Source organism: Cinclus cinclus, chromosome 23 (genome assembly GCF_963662255.1).
Source record: "Cinclus cinclus chromosome 23, bCinCin1.1, whole genome shotgun sequence".
NCBI lineage: Eukaryota > Metazoa > Chordata > Aves > Passeriformes > Cinclidae > Cinclus > Cinclus cinclus.
In genome coordinates this window covers 7488547-7508339 of record NC_085068.1, presented here as the reverse complement: position 1 = coordinate 7508339, position 19793 = coordinate 7488547, and the positions used below count along the sequence as shown (strand labels likewise).

The 19793-nt window shown below is 54.7% G+C and overlaps 1 protein-coding gene across 1 annotated transcript in view; it reads left to right on the top strand.

The window, feature by feature from the left end:
* AGRN (agrin) overlaps positions 1–19793 on the top strand; it is a 100352-nt gene that overhangs the window by 63431 nt on the left and 17128 nt on the right. The window contains exons 16-31 of the mRNA XM_062507451.1: positions 381–524; positions 1396–1520; positions 1817–1922; positions 2421–2786; positions 2875–3015; positions 3988–4115; positions 6999–7113; positions 8204–8323; positions 9428–9829; positions 11246–11438; positions 12326–12541; positions 13376–13605; positions 14814–14948; positions 15071–15167; positions 16571–16735; positions 18600–18711. Of these exons, the coding sequence (XP_062363435.1) occupies positions 381–524; positions 1396–1520; positions 1817–1922; positions 2421–2786; positions 2875–3015; positions 3988–4115; positions 6999–7113; positions 8204–8323; positions 9428–9829; positions 11246–11438; positions 12326–12541; positions 13376–13605; positions 14814–14948; positions 15071–15167; positions 16571–16735; positions 18600–18711 (2795 nt within the window). The remainder of the gene's footprint in view (positions 1–380; positions 525–1395; positions 1521–1816; positions 1923–2420; positions 2787–2874; positions 3016–3987; positions 4116–6998; positions 7114–8203; positions 8324–9427; positions 9830–11245; positions 11439–12325; positions 12542–13375; positions 13606–14813; positions 14949–15070; positions 15168–16570; positions 16736–18599; positions 18712–19793) is intronic.

The following is a 19793-nucleotide window of genomic DNA, read 5'->3' as shown; positions in this document are numbered from 1 at the left end:
CATTTTCCCATCCCATAAATGCCTTTTCCCACCCCATAACCACATTTCCCACCCCATAACTGCATTTTCCCCCTTCCCCACCCCATAACTGCATTTTCCCATTTTCCCACCCCATAACTGCATTTTCCCATTTTCCCATCCCATAAATGCCTTTTCCCACCCCATAACCACATTTTCCCACCCCATAACCACATTTTCCCACCCCATAACCACATTTCCCACCCCATAACTGCATTTTCCCATTTTCCCATCCCATAAATGCCTTTTCCCACCCCATAACCACATTTTCCCACCCCATAACCGCATTTCCCGTTTTCCCACCCCCATAACCGTGTATTTTCCCCCCTTCCCCACCCCACAACTGCCGGTGCCGCTCCCAGCGTGTCACTGTGACCCCGTGGGCTCCGTGAGGGATGACTGCGAGCAGATGACGGGGCTGTGCTCCTGCAGGACGGGCATCACGGGCATGAAGTGCAACCAGTGCCCCGACGGCGGCAAACTGGGCACCAGTGGCTGCCAGGAAGGTCAGGGCACCTGCCCCACTGGGGTCGGGTCCTGCTCGTTTGGGGTTTTGTGAAATTGGGGTTTGGGGTTTTGTGTAATTGGGGTTTTGGTTTCTGAATAGCTGGGATTTCGGGTGTTGGGTATTTGGGATTTTGGGTGGTGGGTATTTAGGATTTGGGGTTTTGTGTAATTGGGACTTCGGTTTCTGAATAACTGGGATTTTGGGTGGTGGGTATTTGGGATTTGGGGTTTTGTGTAATTGGGATTTTGGGTGCTGGGTATTTGGGATTTTGGTTTCTGAATAGCTGGGATTTTGGGTCCTTGGTATTTGGGATTTTGGTTTCTGAATAACTGGGATTTTGGGTCCTTGGTATTTGGGATTTTGGTTTCTGAATAACTGGGATTTTGGGTCCATGGTATTTGGGATTTTGGTTTCTGAATAACTGGGATTTTGGATGTTGGGTATTTGGGATTCTGGTTTCTGAATAGCTGGGATTTCGGGTGCTGGGTATTTGGGATTTTGGGTGGTGGGTATTTGGGATTTGGGGTTTTGTGTAATTGGGACTTCGGTTTCTGAATAACTGGGATTTTGGGTGGTGGGTATTTGGGATTTGGGGTTTTGTGTAATTGGGATTTTGGATGCTGGGTATTTGGGACTCTGGTTTCTGAATAGCTGGGATTTTGGGTCCTTGGTATTTGGGATTTTGGTTTCTGAATAACTGGGATTTCGGGTGTTGGGTATTTGGGATTTTGGTTTCTGAATAACTGGGATTTTGGGTGGTGGGCATTTGGGATTTTGGTTGTATATTTGGGATTTTGTCTCCTGTATATTTGGGATCTGTGTCCTTCCCACCGGGCCGTTCCCACAGCTGTCCCCGTGTGTCCCCGCAGACCCCTCAGCCCCCCGTTCCTGTGCAGAGCTGAGCTGTGATTTCGGGGCCTCGTGCGTGGAGCTCAACGGCTTCGCCCACTGCGAGTGCCCGTCCCCGCTGTGCTCCGAGGCCAACATGACCAAGGTTTGGGGACAGCGCCTTCGGGGCGGCTCGGGGACAGCGGGGGTGGCACCCGCACGCGGCTCTGCCCCGCACATCGGGCGGGAATTTGTTCCCCGCTGCCCAAGGGGGACGCACGGGTCACAGATGTCCCCTGGTCCTGCTGGCATCTCCCCTGTCCCCAGCCCATCTTGGGTCACTCTGTGTCCCCAGAGGAATCCCTCCCCCTACAAGGAAAAAAAAAAAAAAATGGTGCCAGGGTTCGGGGCTCTGTTGGTGGCACTGGGAGGGACCCAGCTCCGTGTCCCCTGTGTCCCCAGGTGTGTGGCTCTGACGGTGTCACCTACGGGGACCAGTGCCAGCTGCAGACCATCGCCTGCAGGCAGCGCCAGCGCATCACGGTCAAGCACGTGGGGCAGTGCCACGGTGAGTGTCACCAGGGAGTGTCACTGAGTGTCACCAGGGCAGTGTCACTGTCACCAGGGAGTGTCACTGAGTGTCACCAGGGCAGTGTCACTGAGTGTCACCAGGGAGTGTCACTGAGTGTCACCAGGGAGTGTCACTGAGTGTCCCCTGGGAGTGTCACTGAGTGTCACCAGGGCAGTGTCACTGAGTGTCCCCTGGGAGTGTCACTGTCACCAGGGAGTGTCACTGAGTGTCACCAGGGGAGTGTCACTGAGTGTCACCTGGGAGTGTCACTGTCACCAGGGAGTGTCACTGAGTGTCACCAGGGGAGTGTCACTGAGTGTCCCCTGGGAGTGTCACTGTCACCAGGGAGTGTCACTGAGTGTCACCAGAGCAGTGTCACACTGAGTGTCCCCAAGGCACTGCCAGCCCCGTGTGACACCCCCTGGCACACCAGGTGCCCTTCCCGGTGTCACCCCCGTCCCTTCCCCGTCCTCACCCCCGTTCTGCTCCCCGCAGAGTCCCTCCCCCACACGAGCCCCCCGGTGTCCCCCACGCCGCTGCCCACGCTGTCCCTTCTGCCCGCCCCCCCTCGGGCCACCCCCCGAACCCCGGAGCCCACCGAGGAGGTGGCCACCAGCTCAGCGCCTCTGGAAGCCAAACCCACGGAACGAGGCCACCCCACGACCAGCCGTGTGACCACAGCCAGGCCGGCCACCACGCCCTGGGTCACCCACAAAGCCACCATCCGCCCGCTGGCCACCGTGCCCGTGGTGGTGGCCACGGGGCAACCGAGCTACGGCGAGTCCGGCAGCGCTGAGGGCAGCGGGGACCAGGACGTGGGGACCAGTGGTGACCAGGAGTCCAGCGGGGCGGGCTCTGCCGGTGAGTGCCACCACCCCTGGGGCTCTGTGGTAGCGCCAGGTGTCACCAGGCAGGTGACAATGCTGGATTAACCCCTGGGTGTCCCCAGGTGAGGAGGAGGAGGAGGAGGAGGAGGCCCAGGTGACATCCACGGCTGCCATCGAGAGGGCCACGTGCTACAACTCCCCCCTGGGCTGCTGCTCCGACGGCAAAACCGCGGCTGCGGACGTGGAGGGGAGCAACTGCCCAGGTGGGTTTGGGGCTGGGGGAGGGCTCTGGGGTCAGGAATTGGGATTTTACCAAGGTGGGAAGACACAGAACTGCCCAGGTGGGTTTGGGGCTGGGGGAGGGCTCTGGGGTCAGGAATTGGGATTTTACCAAGGTGGGAAGACACAGAACTGCCCAGGTGGGTTTGGGGCTGGGGGAGGGCTCTGGGGTCAGGAATTGGGATTTCACCAAGGTGGGAAGACACAGAACTGCCCAGGTGGGTTTGGGGCTGGGGGAGGGCTCTGGGGTCAGGAATTGGGATTTCACCAAGGTGGGATGATTCTGAGAAAGGAAAAGGAAAAGGGAAAAGGGAAAAGGGAAAAGGGAAAGGGAAAGGGAAAGGGAAAGGGCAAAAGGAAAGGAAGAAGGGAAAAGGGAAATGGAGAAGGGAAAGGGAAAATGAGAAGGGAGAAGAAAATGAAAATTAAAAGGAAAATTAAAATGAAAAAGGGAAAGGAAAAGGAAGAGGAAAAGGAGCAGGAGCCTCCTGTGTGGTTCCCAGTGCGGGATCTCTCCCCCCTCTGCCTCCCCAGCTCAGGACCCACCCCTGGCGTTCCCGGTGCAGTTCCGGGGTGGTTTGGCAGGGCTGGCCAGGCCTGACGTCCCTGTGCCAGGCGTCCCCGTTGTCCCCAGCCCCGTGCGTGCCGCGGGTGCCCCGGGATGTGGCGTGTCCTCCTCTAACGTGTCTCTCTTGTCACCCAGCGGTGCAGGGGGGGCTGCTCTCCGCGCCGGAGCTCGCAGGAACCCGTCTGGTAAAATCTGCCATCTCCAGCCCGGTCCTTGCCATCTCCTCCAGAACTAATCCTCCATGGCTGTGCCCGTCCCACCCCGACTAACCCGGCACTGGCACTACCCCCACACCGCCATCCTCCCTTTCCCAGGAATTCCGGCGCTTCCCTCGCCACCCCCTGCCCAGCTAAAGGGTTTTGGTTTGTGTTCCCTCCCTCCCCTGCAGCCACCAAAGTGTTCCAAGGAGTGCTGATCCTGGAGGAGGTGGAGGGTCAGGAGCTGTTCTACACCCCGGAGATGGCTGATCCCAAATCCGAGCTCTTTGGGGAGACGGCGCGGAGCATCGAGAGCGCCGTGAGTTCTGTGCCCCTCGTGGGGGTCTGGCCAGAAAAAAAAAAAAAAAAAAAAAAAAAAAAGGGGGGTCCCCGCCGCACTGTGGAGTCTGAGAATTTTGGGATCCGAGAGGTGGGAAAAGCCTCCAGAATCACCAGATCCAGCCCCGCACCCCCATGGTCACCACCGAACCACGTCCCCAGCTCCTGCAGCTCTTCCAGGGATGGTGATTGCACCTCTGCCGTGCACGGCTTGGTGCCTGGCCACCTTTTCCGGGAGGAAATTTGTCCTGAATATCCAACCTGAGCCTCTTGTGCTGCAGCTTGAGGCCCTGTGCTGTGCTCCCTGGAGATGAGCCTGGTCCCACCTGGCCACAGCTTCCCTTGGTTTTGTGCTGGGACACAAATCCCTTCTCCAGCCTGACCTCGGTGTTTGGATTGTTCTGACACCTCTGGGATTCCCCAAAGGAATTTGGAATTCCCGAAGTGTTTCATCTCCAGGAAAAGCCCCGAGACAAAGATAAATCCAAAATCCTTTCCCCCTCCAGTTCAGCTGCACGACTTTGGGATATTCCCTTTGTAATCCCACCCTCCCTCCTCTAAGGAACCCCTGCACTTCCAGCTGTGGGGGCAGGTGGATTTTGGGTGAGGATTTGGGGATGCTGAGGCAGTGCTGGGTGCCAGAGCAGCCACCAACCATCTTTGCAAGGGCAGGAATATTTTTGGAGCTGATTCCAAGCCCTTGGAGCAGATGGACGTGGCCCAGATGGCTCCTGCAGGCCTGGTGACAATAACAATGTCCCCAGGACAGCAGCGCCGTGTGCCTCGGGGTGGCAACGCTCCCAAAATCTTCATTCACTGGGTCACCCATGCAGGGACTCTGCTGCTTTCTGGATTTCCATGGAAACACAAAATTGCCATGGCAGAAAAGCCACACGTGTCCCCCTTGTCACCCCCACCCCCAGTCCTCAGTGGGAAAAATGCCGTGGGTGTGGAGTGCTCCTGTCACTGTTCCCAGTTTGAAGGGAGAAACTGAACTGTGCGGTCATTAATGAGTTAATTACTGCCTTTGCCTTAGGCAGGGGAAGGCTCTGGTGGCCCTGGCTGTGACAGGAGTGTCCCAGAGCTCTGGTGGCCCTGGCTGTGACAGATCTCTGGTGGCCCTGGCTGTGACAGGAGTGTCCCAGAGCTCTGGTGGCCCTGGCAGTGACAGAGCTGTCCCAGTGTTCTGGTGGCCCTGGCAGTGACAGGAGTGTCCCAGAGCTCTGGTGGCCCTGGCTGTGACAGAGCTGTCCCAGATCTCTGGTGGCCCTGGCTGTGACAGAGCTCTGGTGGCCCTGGCTGTGACAGGAGTGTCCCAGATCTCTGGTGGCCCTGGCTGTGACAGAGCTCTGGTGGCCCTGGCTGTGACAGGAGTGTCCCAGTGTTCTGGTGGTCCTGGCTGTGACAGGAGTGTCACAGATCTCTGGTGGCCCTGGCTGTGACAGAGCTGTCCCAGATCTCTGGTGGCCCTGGCTGTGACAGATCTCTGGTGGCCCTGGCTGTGACAGGAGTGTCCCAGAGCTCTGGTGGCCCTGGCTGTGACAGAGCTGTCCCAGATCTCTGGTGGCCCTGGCTGTGACAGAGCTGTCCCAGTGTTCTGGTGGCCCTGGCAGTGACAGGAGTGTCCCAGAGCTCTGGTGGCCCTGGCTGTGACAGAGCTGTCCCAGATCTCTGGTGGCCCTGGCTGTGACAGGAGTGTCCCAGATCTCTGGTGGCCCTGGCTGTGACAGATCTCTGGTGGCCCTGGCTGTGACAGAGCTGTCCCAGAGCTCTGCTGGCCCTGGCTGTGACAGGAGTGTCCCAGAGCTCTGGTGGCCCTGGATGTGACAGATCTCTGGTGGCCCTGGCTGTGACAGAGCTGTCCCAGATCTCTGGTGGCCCTGGCTGTGACAGGAGTGTCCCAGATCTCTGGTGGCCCTGGCTGTGACAGATCTCTGGTGGCCCTGGCTGTGACAGGAGTGTCACAGAGCTCTGGTGGCCCTGGCTGTGACAGATCTCTGGTGGCCCTGGCTGTGACAGATCTCTGGTGGCCCTGGCTGTGACAGGAGTGTCCCAGTGTTCTGGTGGCCCTGGCTGTGACAGATCTCTGGTGGCCCTGGCTGTGACAGGAGTGTCCCAGTGTTCTGGTGGCCCTGGCTGTGACAGATCTCTGGTGGCCCTGGCTGTGACAGATCTCTGGTGGCCCTGGCTGTGACAGAGCTGTCCCAGTGTTCTGGTGGCCCTGGCTGTGACAGGAGTGTCCCAGAGCTCTGGTGGCCCTGGCTGTGACAGATCTCTGGTGGCCCTGGCTGTGACAGAGCTGTCCCAGATCTCTGGTGGCCCTGGCTGTGACAGATCTCTGGTGGCCCTGGCTGTGACAGGAGTGTCACAGATCTCTGGTGGCCCTGGCTGTGACAGAGCTGTCCCAGAGCTCTGCGTTGTCACCGTGTCCTTCCCGTGACTCCAGACAAACCCTGCCTCATCCCAGAGCCAGGTTTGGGATTTAAAGATGCCGAGTGAGGCTTTGTGGGATTTTTCCCAAGTTCCTGAGCAGCTTTGCAGGGCTTTGGGAGAGATCTGGACTCGGATGCCACAGGGAGGAAAATCCCGGGATGAGCTGTGAGGTGGCTCCGTTCTGCTCCTCCTCCCCACGGGGACGATTCCCTGTCCCACTTTATTTATGGATCCTGTAAATAAGGATAAATAAACCAGAATTATCCTGTCAACAAAGATAAATAAACCAGAAAGAGCAGGGACCAGCTGGAATTATCACATCCCATCCCTCCCTCACCAGGGATACAAAACCAGACCTGGCTGAGGGTCAGGATCTTTCCCTGGATTTTCCCTTGAAACCAGGATTTCCCTTTGCTTTTCCCCCCCACAGCTGGATGAGCTTTTCCGAGGTTCTGATGTCAGGAAGGATTTCAGGAGCATCCGAGTGCGGGACCTGGGTCAGAGCAGCGCCGTCAGGGTCATTGTGGAGGCTCACTTTGACCCAGGTAGGGCCATTCCCTGGGGGAATTCTGGCCGGGAAATCAAGGAGAAGGAAAGAACCATCCCAAAATTCAGCGGGGTTGGGTCTTTTGTCCTGCAGAATTCCATTGGGAGCGGAGCTGCGCCCTAAGGAAGCTTGGGAGGGGTTTCCTTGAGGAATGAGGATTATTTTCCTTGGGAAATTAGGATTATTCTCCTTGGGAAATTAGGATTATTCTCCTTGGGAAATTAGGATTATTTTCCTTAGAAAGTGAAATTATTTTCCTTAGGAAATGAAGGTTATTTTCCTTGGGAAAGGAGGGTTATTTTCCTTAGAAAATGAGATTATTTTCCTCAGAAAATAAGGATTATTCTCCTTGGGAAATGACGATTATTTTCCTTAGAAAGTGAGATTATATTCCTCGGGAAATGATGATTATTTTCCTCAGGAAAGGAAGATTATTTTCCTTAGGAAATGAAGATTATTTTCCTCAGGAAATTACAATTATTTTCCTCAGGAAATGATGATTATATTCCTCGGGAAATGAAGATTATTTTCCTCAGGAAATGACGATTATTTTCCTTGGGAAATGAAGATTATTTTCCTTAGGAAATGAGGGTTATATTCCTTGGGAAATGACGATTATTTTCCTCGGGAAATGAAGATTGTTTTCCTTGGGAAATGACGATTATTTTCCTCAGGAAATGAAGATTATTTTCCTTGGGAAATGACGATTATTTTCCTTGGGAAATGATGATTATTTTCCTTAGAAAATGAGGATTATATTCCTCGGGAAATGACGATTATTTTCCTTGGAAAATTAGGATTATTCCCCTAGGGAAAGGAGGGTTATATTCTTTGGGAAATGACGATTATTTTCCTCAGGAAATGAAGATTATTTTCCTCGGGAAATAACGATTATTTTCCTCAGGAAATGAAGATTATTTTCCTTGGGAAATGAGGATTATATTCTTTGGGAAATGACGATTATTTTCCTCGGGAAATGAAGATTATTTTCCTTAGGAGAGGAGGGATTTGGGAAGGTCACGGGAGGGAAATTCCAGCCGGAATCTTCACTGTGACTTTCCCTCCTTTCCCCTCCCGGCTGGGATCAGCCACGTCCTACACGGCCGCCGATATCCAGGGGGCCCTGCTGAAACAGATCCGAGCTTCCAAGAAAAAAACCATCCTGGTGAAGAAACCCCAGATGGAGCACATCAAATTCATGGATTTTGGTGAGATCCGTGTTGGGGGGCTCTGCCGAGTCCCCCCCCTGCCCTCCTCGCTCAGTTTGGGGGGGGGTTCCAAAAATTCCAATGTGTGGAGGGGATCTGGTGGTCTTGCCAGCACCAATCCTTCAGGAGCTTCCAGTTGGGATTCTGGAGGAATCATGGAATGTTTGGGGCTGGGAGGGACCTTAAAGATCATCGGGATCATGGGCAGGAATTTTTCCACTGGCCTCGGGCACTTCCAGGGATGGGGCAGGCTCAGCTTTTTTTTTTTTTTTTTTTTTTTTGGGAAATCCATTCCAGAGCCTGCACTTGTTTTGCGCTCAGGAAATTGAGGAAAGGGTTAAAATTCCCTCTTTTTCCATGGAATATGGGCAGTGCCATCCCTGGAAGTGAGGCCTGGAAAGGGAACACCAAGGGTGGTGGCCAGGCTGGGATTGATCCTGTTCCACCCAGAATTCCCAGAAGTGGGCACACACAGAGCCAGCATCCCAAAAAAAAAACAAAAACTCAATTTTTGTCCACTTTGAGGTCTCTTAGGGCACAAATTCCTCCTCCAGGATCAGGCTGGCTACTGCTCTCGTAACCCTAAAACTGACCCTAAAACTGACCCACACCTGAACCCAAAGCTGACCCTAAAACTGACCCACACCTGACCCTAAAATAATCCACACCTGAACCTAAAACTGACCCACACCTGAACCTAAAATAATCCACACCTGAACCTAAAACTGACCCACACCTGACCCTAAAATAATCCACACCTGAACCTAAAACTGACCCACACCTGAACCTAAAATAATCCACACCTGAACCTAAAACTGACCCACACCTGACCCTAAAATAATCCACACCTGAACCTAAAGCTGACCCACACCTGACCCTAAAACTGACCCACACCTGAACCCAAAACTGACCCTAAAACTGACCCACACCTGACCCTAAAATAATCCACACCCGAACCTAAAACTGACCCACACCTGACCCTAAAATAATCCACACCTGACCCTAAAACTGACCCACACCTGACCCTAAAATAATCCACACCTGACCCTAAAACTGACCCACACCTGACCCTGACCCTAACCCAGCCCCTCTGCTGTGTTCCAGACTGGATCCCCCAGCTCTTCACCACCACCATCACCACCACCACGGCCACCACCATGGCCCCGGCCACCACCCGCAGGGTCCCCGTGGCCACCTCAGCCCCGGCCACCACCCGCGGGGTCCCCGTGGCCATCACGACCCTCGGCCAGCACCTGGAGCCCGCGGGGAGGCCCGGCCCCAAGGCGGTGGCCGTGGGCACCACCAGGAGACCCAACCCCAGCAGCCCTGGCAGCAGCAGGAGGATGATGATGGTGATGAAGCCCACCCGGCTGCCCCCTGGCACCTCCAGAACCCCCCGACCCTGCGAGTCCCAGCCCTGCCTGCACGGTGGCACCTGCGAGGACGACGGCCGGGGCTTCACCTGCACCTGTGTCCCGGGGAGAGCAGGGGATGTTTGTGACAAAGGTAGGTGCTGATCCCCCCACCCCCCAAAAAAAAAACCCCAAAATTCACACATTTCGGGATTTACAAATCGGTTCCTGACACCCCCGTGAGTGGATGGGGATGCTGGTCTCGTTCCGGACTGGATTTGGGCACTTCCAGAGGTGGCAAATATTCCCAGAATTGTGCTGGGCACGAAAACGTTCCCAAGTTTTTGTCATGCAGGGAAATATTCACAGCTTTGTGCAGGGCAGGAAAACATTCCCAGCTTTGTGCCAGATAAGAAAACATTCCCAAGTTTTTTTCTGGGCAGGAAAACATTCCCAGCTTTGTGCCAGATAAGAAAACATTCCCAAGTTTTTTTCTGGGCAGGAAAGCATTCCCAGCTTTGTGTCAGATAAGAAAACATTCCCAGCTTTGTGCCACGCAGGAAAAAATTCCCAGCTTTCTACCATGCAGGAAAACATTCCCAGCTTTGTGTCAGATAAGAAAACATTCCCAAGTTTTTTTCTGGGCAGGAAAACATTCCCAGCTTTGTGCCAGATAAGAAAACATTCCCAAGTTTTTTCTGGGCAGGAAAACATTCCCAGCTTTGTGTCAAATAAAAAAACATTCCCAAGTGTTTTTCTGGGCAGGAAAACATTCCCAGCTTTGTGCCAGATAAGAAAACATTCCCAAGTTTTTTTCTGGGCAGGAAAACATTCCCAGCTTTGTGCCAAATAAAAAAACATTCCCAAGGTTTTTTCTGGGCAGGAAAACATTCCCAGCTTTGTGCCAGATAAGAAAACATTCCCAAGTTTTTTCTGGGCAGGAAAACATTCCCAGCTTTGTGTCAAATAAAAAAGCATTCCCAAGTTTTTTCTGGGCAGGAAAACATTCCCAGCTTTGTGTCAAATAAAAAAGCATTCCCAAGTTTTTTCTGGGCAGGAAAACATTCCCAGCTTTGTGTCAAATAAAAAAACATTCCCAAGTTTTTTCTGGGCAGGAAAACATTCCCAGCTTTGTGTCAAATAAAAAAACATTCCCAAGTTTTTTCTGGGCAGGAAAACATTCCCAGCTTTGTGTCAAATAAAAAAACATTCCCAAGTTTTTTCTGGGCAGGAAAACATTCCCAGCTTTGTGTCAGATAAGAGAACATTCCCGGCTTTGTGCCAGGCAGGAAAAAAATTCCCAGTTTTGTGCCATGCATTTCCAGCTTTGTGCTGGGCAGGAAAACATTCCCAGCTTTTTACCACAAAGGAAAACATTCCCAGCTTTGTGCAGGCAGAAAAACATTCCCAAGTTTTTGCCATTCGGGAAAACATTCCCAGCCTTGTGCCAGATAGGAAAACATTCCCAAGTTTTTCCTAGGCAGGAGAACATTCCCAGCCTTGTGCCAGGCACTCAGTGCCGTGTCCCTGTGTCCCCTCCTGTCCCCTCCTGTGTCCCCTGACCCCGCAGCCATCGGGAACTTCATCCCCAGTTTTGGGGGCAAGTCCTTCCTGGCGTTCAGGATGATGAAGGCGTATCACACGGTGAGGATTTCCATGGAATTCCGGGCTCTGGAGCCCACTGGGCTGCTCCTCTACAACGCCCAGAAACACGGCAAGGATTTCATCTCCCTGGCACTGGTGGGAGGCTTCGTGGAGCTCAGGTGAGGGACGGGGAATTCGCATCCCAGGAGGGGGAATTTGCACCCTAAAAGACCTCAAAGTGGGCAAAAATCGGGATTTTTTTTGGTAGATTTTTTTTTTTTCTGGGATGTTGGAATAGTGAGGGAGCTTTTCCGTCTTTTCAGCAAAGTGAGCTCGCTTGTGTCACTTTGGATTTAAAAAGATCCAAGGTGTGGGAGGTTGTTTTTTTTTGAGAGATCTTTTTTTGGTGGGGTTTTTGGAGGTCTTTTTTTTTGAGATTTTTTTTTTTTTATTTTTTTCTTTTTTAAACTGTGAGAAGAAACATGGAGGGAGAGGAAAAAAAGGGTAGGGAGGAAAGCGCTGGAGTGGGGTGGGTTTTTTTTTATATTCCAAAATCTGATGGGATATTTTGGAATGAGGGGAGGGGGAAGTCAGGGCAGAGAAAGGAAAGAGGAAGAGAGGGAGAAAGGGAGGGAAAGAAAGAAGTAGGGAGGGAGAGAAGAAAGGAAAGGGAAGGAGGGAGGAAGAGAAGGAGGGAGAGAAGAAAAAGGCAGAGAAGGAGAGAGGGAAGGAGGGAGAGGAGAGAAAGAGGGAGGAGGAAAAAGAGGAGAGGAGAGGAGAGGAGAGGAGAGGAGAGGAGAGGAGAGGAGAGGAGAGGAGAGGAGAGGAGAGGAGAGGAGAGGAGAGGAGAGGAGAGGAGAGGAGAGGAGAGGAGAGGAGAGGAGAGGAGAGGAGAGGAGGAGGGAAAGAGGGAGAGAAGGAAGGAGAGAAGAAAGGAAAGAGGGAGGAAGGGAGAGGAGGAGGAGGAGGAGGAGGGAGAGGGTCCCCAAGGGCTCGCAGTGCCACGTCGCCCCCAGCAGGGCCCAGCTGGCACCTTTGGGCACAGAGCGGTCTCGCTGTCCCCCAGGTTTGACACGGGCTCTGGCACGGGCACCGTGAGCAGCCGGGTCCAGGTGCAGCCGGGCCGCTGGCACCAGCTGGTGGTGACCCGGAACCGGCGCAGCGGGAGCCTGGCCGTGGATGGGGAGCCCCAGGTGAGCGGGCACAGCCCCATGGGCACCGACGGCCTCAACCTGGACACCGACCTGTTCATCGGGGGAGCGCCCGACGAGCACATGGCCCTGTGAGAGGGGCACTGGGGATGGGAAATGGGCACTGGGGATGGGAAATGGGCACTGGGGATGGGAACGGGGCACTGGGATGGGAACAGGGCACTGGGACAGGGAACGGGGCACTGGGGATGGGAACGGGGCACTGGGATGGGAACCAAGCACTGGGATGGGAACGGGGCACTGGGGATGGGAACGGGGCACTGGGATGGGAACGGGGCACTGGGGATGGGAATGGGGCACTGGGACAGGGAACGGGGCACTGGGATGGGAACGGGGCACTGGGATGGGAATGGGGCACTGGGATGGGAACAGGGCACTGGGACAGGGAAATGGGCACTGGGGATGGGAACGGGGCACTGGGACAGGGAACGGGGCACTGGGATGGGAACGGGGCACTGGGACAGGGAGCGGGGCACTGGGGATGGGAACGGGGCACTGGGAAGGGAACGGGGCACTGGGACAGGGAACGGGGCACTGGGATGGGAACGGGGCACTGGGGATGGGAACGGGGCACTGGGATGGGAACGGGGCACTGGGGATGGGAATGGGGCACTGGGACAGGGAACGGGGCACTGGGACAGGGAGCGGGGCACTGGGATGGGAATGGGGCACTGGGACAGGGAGCGGGGCACTGGGGATGGGAATGGGGCACTGGGATGGGAACGGGGCACTGGGACAGGGAACGGGTCACTGGGATGGGAACCAAGCACTGGGATGGAGGGTGGCACCGGGGATGGGAGGGTGACACTGCCCCACACTGTCCTGTGTCCCCTCGCCACCCTGCCACCCCGTGGGCCCCACCCGCTGCCCCTTTGGTGACAAACCCCCGTGCCGCGTCCCCTCAGGGCGGCCGAGCGCACGGCGGCCGCCGCGGGGCTGCGGGGCTGCATCCGCCTGCTGGGCATCAACAACCGCGTGTACCAGCTGCGCCAGGGCGCCGGCGACGTCCTCTACGGCCACGCCGTGGGCGAGTGCGGCGACCGCCCCTGCCGGCCCAACCCCTGCCACCACGGCGGCGTCTGCCACGCCGAGGACGCCGAGATGTTCCGGTGCCGGTGCCCCGACGCCTACACGGGTACGGCGGTGGGCACCGGGGGGTTCTGGGGGGTGAAGGCGCGTCCGGCGGTGTCGGTGAGTTCGGGGTGGGATTGTGGGGATGAGGGTCAGGAGGAGCTGGGTGTCCTCGTGCCCCAAATAATGGCAGCTTTAGGGGTGTTAAATAACGGCCTCTCGGTTTGTGGGGGAATTCTTCACGAGGGGGGATTGGCACTGGGATTGTCTTTGGGCACTGGGATTGTCTTTGGGAACTGGAATCACTTTGGGAACTGAAATAATTTTAGACACTGAAATGATTCTGGGCACTGGAATTTGGGACACTGGGGACACTGGTGACATTGGTGACATGGGGGACTCTGGGGACACAGGGCTTGGTGACACAGGGACACTGAGGACACTGGGGACATGGGGACACGGGGGTTGGTGACACGGGGACACTGAGGACACTGGGGACATGGGGACACGGGGGTTGGTGACACGGGGACACTGAGGACACTGGGGACATGGGGACACGGGGGTTGGTGACACGGGGACACTGAGGACACTGGGGACATGGGGACACGGGGGTTGGTGACACGGGGACACTGAGGACATGTGGACACGGGGACACGGGGGTTGGTGACACGGGGACACTGGGGACATGGGGACACGGGGACACGGGGGTTGGTGACACGGGGACACTGAGGACACTGGGGACATGGGGACACGGGGGTTGGTGACACAGGGACACTGAGGACACTGGGGACATGGGGACACGGGGACACAGGGGTTGGTGACACAGGGACACTGAGGACATGTGGACACGGGGACACGGGGGTTGGTGACACGGGGACACTGGGGACATGGGGACACGGGGACACGGGGGTTGGTGACACGGGGACACTGAGGACACTGGGGACACGGGGACACGGGGGTTGGTGACACGGGGACACTGAGGACATGTGGACACGGGGACACGGGGGTTGGTGACACGGGGACACTGGGGACATGGGGACACGGGGACACGGGGGTTGGTGACACGGGGACACTGAGGACACTGGGGACACGGGGACACGGGGGTTGGTGACACGGGGACACTGAGGACACTGGGGACATGGGGACACGGGGGTTGGTGACACAGGGACACTGAGGACACTGGGGACACTGGGGACATGGGGACACGGGGGTTGGTGACACGGGGACACTGGGGACACGGGGGTTGGTGACAAGCTGGCTGTCCCTGCGCAGGCCCCACGTGTGCCTTGGAGAGGAACCCCTGCGAGCCCTCACCGTGCCACTTCTCTGCCACCTGCCTGGTGCTGCCCCACGGCGGGCACCTGTGCGCCTGTCCCATGGGGCGCCAAGGGGACTTGTGCGAGCGAGGTGGGACAGCAGGGCCGGGGCTGGGCCCGGGGGGGATCCCTGCGTGGTGTCCCCTGGCCGGGGTGGCCTCGGGGACGCTCGCTGTGGCAGCTGTCCCCTCACGCCGCCCGCTCTGTGCCCAGTGACGGAGCAGGACCAGACCGTGCCCTTCCTGCCGGAGTTCAACGGCTCCTCCTACCTGGAGCTGAACGGGCTGCAGAGCTTCGTGCCAGACCTGCAGTGAGTGCCAGGGACAGGGACGGGGATGGGACAGGGACAGGACAGGGACAGGGATGGGACAGGGACAGGGACAGGACAGGGACAGGGATGGGACAGGGACAGGGAGGGGACAGGGACAGGACAGGGACAGGGATGGGACAGGGACAGGACAGGGACAGGGACGGGGATGGGACAGGGATGGGGACAGGACAGGGACAGGGATGGGACAGGGACAGGGACAGGACAGGGACAGGGATGGGACAGGGACAGGGAGGGGACAGGGACAGGACAGGGACAGGGACAGGGAGGGGACAGGGACAGGGACAGGACAGGGACAGGGATGGGACAGGGACAGGGAGGGGACAGGGACAGGACAGGGACAGGGACAGGGAGGGGACAGGGACAGGGACAGGACAGGGACAGGGACGGGGATGGGACAGGGACAGGGACGGGGATGGGACAGGGACGGGGACAGGACAGGGACAGGGATGGGACAGGGACGGGGACAGGACAGGGATGGGGATGGGAACAGGGACAGGGATGGGACAGGGACAGGACAGGGATGGGGATGGGAACAGGGACAGGGATGGGACAGGGACAGGACAGGGATGGGGATGGGGATGGGGATGGGGACAGGGATGGGACAGGGACGGGGATGGGGATGGGGATGGGGATGGGGATGGGGATGGGGATGGGGACAGGGATGGGACAGGGACAGGGACGGGGATGGGGATGGGGACAGGGATGGGACAGGGACAGGGACGGGGATGTGACAGGGACAAGGACAGGGACGGGGATGGGGATGGGGACAGGGATGGGGGCAGGACAGGGGTGGGACAGGGACAGGGACAGGGACAGGGACAGGGATGGGAACAGGGACAGGGATGGGAACAGGGACAGGGAGAGGGATGGGGACAGGACAGTGACAGGGACAGGAACAGGGGACAGGGACAACCCCACCCCACAGCAACCTGAGGGTCATCCTGAGCACCCCTCACCTGGCACAGGTGACATTTCTGCCACCCCACACTCTCAGGGTTATCAGAGGGAGGTGGGCATGGGGCAGGACAGGGGCAGGACAGCAGCTGGCAGGGAGGGAGGTGTCCCTGTCCCTCTCATGGATGTGTCCCTGTCCCCTGTCCCTCTCTCCTCAGCAGTGTCCCCTGTCCCCTGTCCCTGTCCCTCTCTCCTCAGCAGTGTCCCCTGTCCCCTGTCCCTGTCCCTGTCCCTCTCTCCTCAGCAGTGTCCCCTGTCCCTGTCCCTGGTTCCTGTCCCTGTCCCCTGTCCCCTGTCCCCTGTCCCTGTCCCTCTCTCCTCAGCAGTGTCCCCTGTCCCTGGTTCCTGTCCCTGTCCCCTGTCCCCTGTCCCTGTCCCTGTCCCTGTCCCTCTCTCCTCAGCAGTGTCCCCTGTCCCTCTCTCCTCAGGGACAAGATGTCCATGGAGTTGGTGTTCCTGGCCAAGAAACCCACTGGGATGATCTTCTACAATGGCCAGAAGAGCGATGGCAGAGGGGACTTTGTGTCCCTGGCACTGCACGAGGGCCACCTGGAGTACAGATACGACCTGGGCAAGGGGGCAGCCCTGCTCAGGTGAGCTCCTGCAGGATCTGACAGCAGGGATTGAATCTTTAATTACAGGGATTAATTAATCTGTGATACAGTGGATTTTATCATCCACAGCTGCTCCTGCAGGATCTGATCTAGCAGAGATTTTATCATTAATTACAGGGATTAATTAATCTGTGATACAGTGGATTTTATCATCCACAGCTGCTCCTGCAGGATCTGATCTAGCAGAGATTTTATCATTAATTACAGGGATTAATTAATCTGTGATACAGTGGATTTTATCATCCACAGCTGCTCCTGCAGGATCTGATCTAGCAGAGATTTTATCATTAATTACAGGGATTAATTAATCTGTGATACAGTGGATTTTATCATCCACAGCTGCTCCTGCAGGATCTGATCTAGCAGAGATTTTATCAATAATTACAGGGATTAATTAATCTGTGATACAGAGGATTTTATCATCCACAGCTGCTCCTGCAGGATCTGATCTAGCAGAGATTTTATCAATAATTACAGGGATTAATTAATCTGTGATACAGAGGATTTTATCATCCACAGCTGCTCCTGCAGGATCTGATCTAGCAGAGATTTTATCAATAATTACAGGGATTAATTAATCTGTGATACAGAGGATTTTATCATCCACAGCTGCTCCTGCAGGATCTGATCTAGCAGAGATTTTATCATTAATTAATCTCTGATCTAGCAGAGATTTTATCATTAATTAATCTGTGATTTATCAGAGGTTTTATCATCCACAGCTGCTCCTGCAGGATCTGAGATCAGGGAGTTTATCATTAATTAATTAATCTCTGATATAACAGATATTTTATCATTAACAGCAATTAACGACGGGCACGACACTCAAATTTTCAAAGTTTCAACAGCAAAAGCCTCACTTCAATTTTACAGCTTTTTACACTTTTAACTTTTTTTTTACACTTTTAACTTTACAGCCCATTTTTATCCAGTTTGCCAAATTGTTGTGTTTAATTTTAATTGGTCTTCCAATTAAACCTTCCTTACCACTCAATTAATTAGTCAGAAGTAAGAATTAAGTAGTTGAAAGTGTACATGCTAAGTCTTTTTTTTTTTTTGCACAGGTATTTCCATGTTTTCTCCATGGATTCTCGTGGCACAGATTTTTATTTTTCACCACCAGAAATTTTTTTTCCTCACCAGTTTACTCTACAAGCCTGATTTTCATTCCTGTGATTCTTCCTCATGGGAACTAATATTTAATATTCTCAATATTCAGCCCAAATTGAGCCAAAACCGCCCAAAAATTCAGCCCAGATGCAGCCACAACAACTCAAAAATTCAGCCCAAATTCACCCCAAAATTCAGACCAAATTCACCCCAAAATTCTACCCAAATGCAGCCACAACAACCCAAAAATTCAGCCCAAATTCACCCCAAAATTCAGACCAAAGCAACCCAAAAATTCAGCCCAAATTCACTCCAAAATTCAGACCAAAACCCACCAAAAATTCACCCCAAAATAAAACCCAAATGCAGCCAAAATAACCCAAAAATTCAGCCCAAATTCACCCCGAAATTCAGACCAAAACAACCCAAAAATTCAGCCCAAATTCACCTCAAAATTCAACCCAAATGCAGCCAAAACAACCCAAAAATTCAGCCCAAATTCACCCCAAAATTTACCCCAAAACCACCCCAAAATTCAGCCCCAAATCATCCCAGTTTCCAAAGCTTGCTTCGACAAAACATTTATTTAATAAGGTTTTACCTCTCTTATCTTTATTAATTATCGTCACCTCGATAACAAGCTCTCACCTGGGAGTTTTTTGGGTTTGTTTTTTTTTGGTTTTTTTTTTTTTTGGTTTTTTTGGGTTTTTTTTTTTGCATTTTTGGTTTTCAGGAGCAAGAATCCCGTGCCCCTCAACACGTGGGTCAGGGTCCTGCTGGAGAGGAGTGGTCGTAAGGGAGTGCTGAGGGTCAGCGACGAGCACGGGGTGACGGGGGAGTCCCCGGTGAGTGGGGGGACCCCAGCCCTGCCTGCACCCCTGGGACGGGGATTCGGCCACATCCTGGGGTTTGGGTCTTGGGTTTGGGGTGGAATTGTCAGATTCTTGGGGTTTGGGTCTTGGGTTTGGGGTGGAGAATGGAATTTATTGAGATCCTGGAGTTTGGGTGATGGGTTTGGGGTGGAGAATGGAATTTATCCAGATCCTGGAGTTTGGGTCGTGGGTTTGGGGTGGAGAATGGAATTTATCCAGATCCTGGGGTTTGGGTGATGGGTTTGGGGTGGAGAATGGAATTTATCCACATCCTGGGGTTTAAATCCTGGATTTGGGGTGGAATTGTCAGATTCTTGGGGTTTGGGTCATGGGTTTGGGGTGGAGAATGGAATTCATCCACATCCTGGGGGTTGGGTCGTGGGTTTGGGGTGGAATTGTCAGATTCTTGGGGTTTGGGTTGTGGGTTTGGGGTGGAGAATGGAATTTATTGAGATCCTGGAGTTTGGGTCATGGGTTTGGGGTGGAGAATGGAATTTATCCAGATACTGGGGTTTGGGTCGTGGGTTTGGGGTGGAGAATGGAATTTATCCACATCCTGGAGTTTGGGTCGTGGGTTTGGGGTGGAGAATGGAATTTATTGAGATCCTGGGGTTTGGGACATGGGTTTGGGGTGGAGAATGGAATTCATCCACATCCTGGGGTTTAAATCCTGGATTTGGGGTGGAATTGTCAGATTCTTGGGGTTTGGGTTGTGGGTTTGGGGTGGAGAATGGAATTCATCCAGATCCTGGAGTTTGGGTCGTGGGTTTGGGGTGGAATTGTCAGATTCTTGGGGTTTGGGTGATGGGTTTGGGGTGGAGAATGGAATTTATCCAGATCCTGGAGTTTGGGTCGTGGGTTTGGGGTGGAGAATGGAATTTATTGAGATCCTGGGGTTTGGGTGATGGGTTTGGGGTGGAGAATGGAATTTATCCACATCCTGGGGTTTAAATCCTGGATTTGGGGTGGAATTGTCAGATTCTTGGGATTTGGGTGATGGGTTTGGGGTGGAGAATGGAATTTATTGAGATCCTGGGGTTTGGGTCATGGGTTTG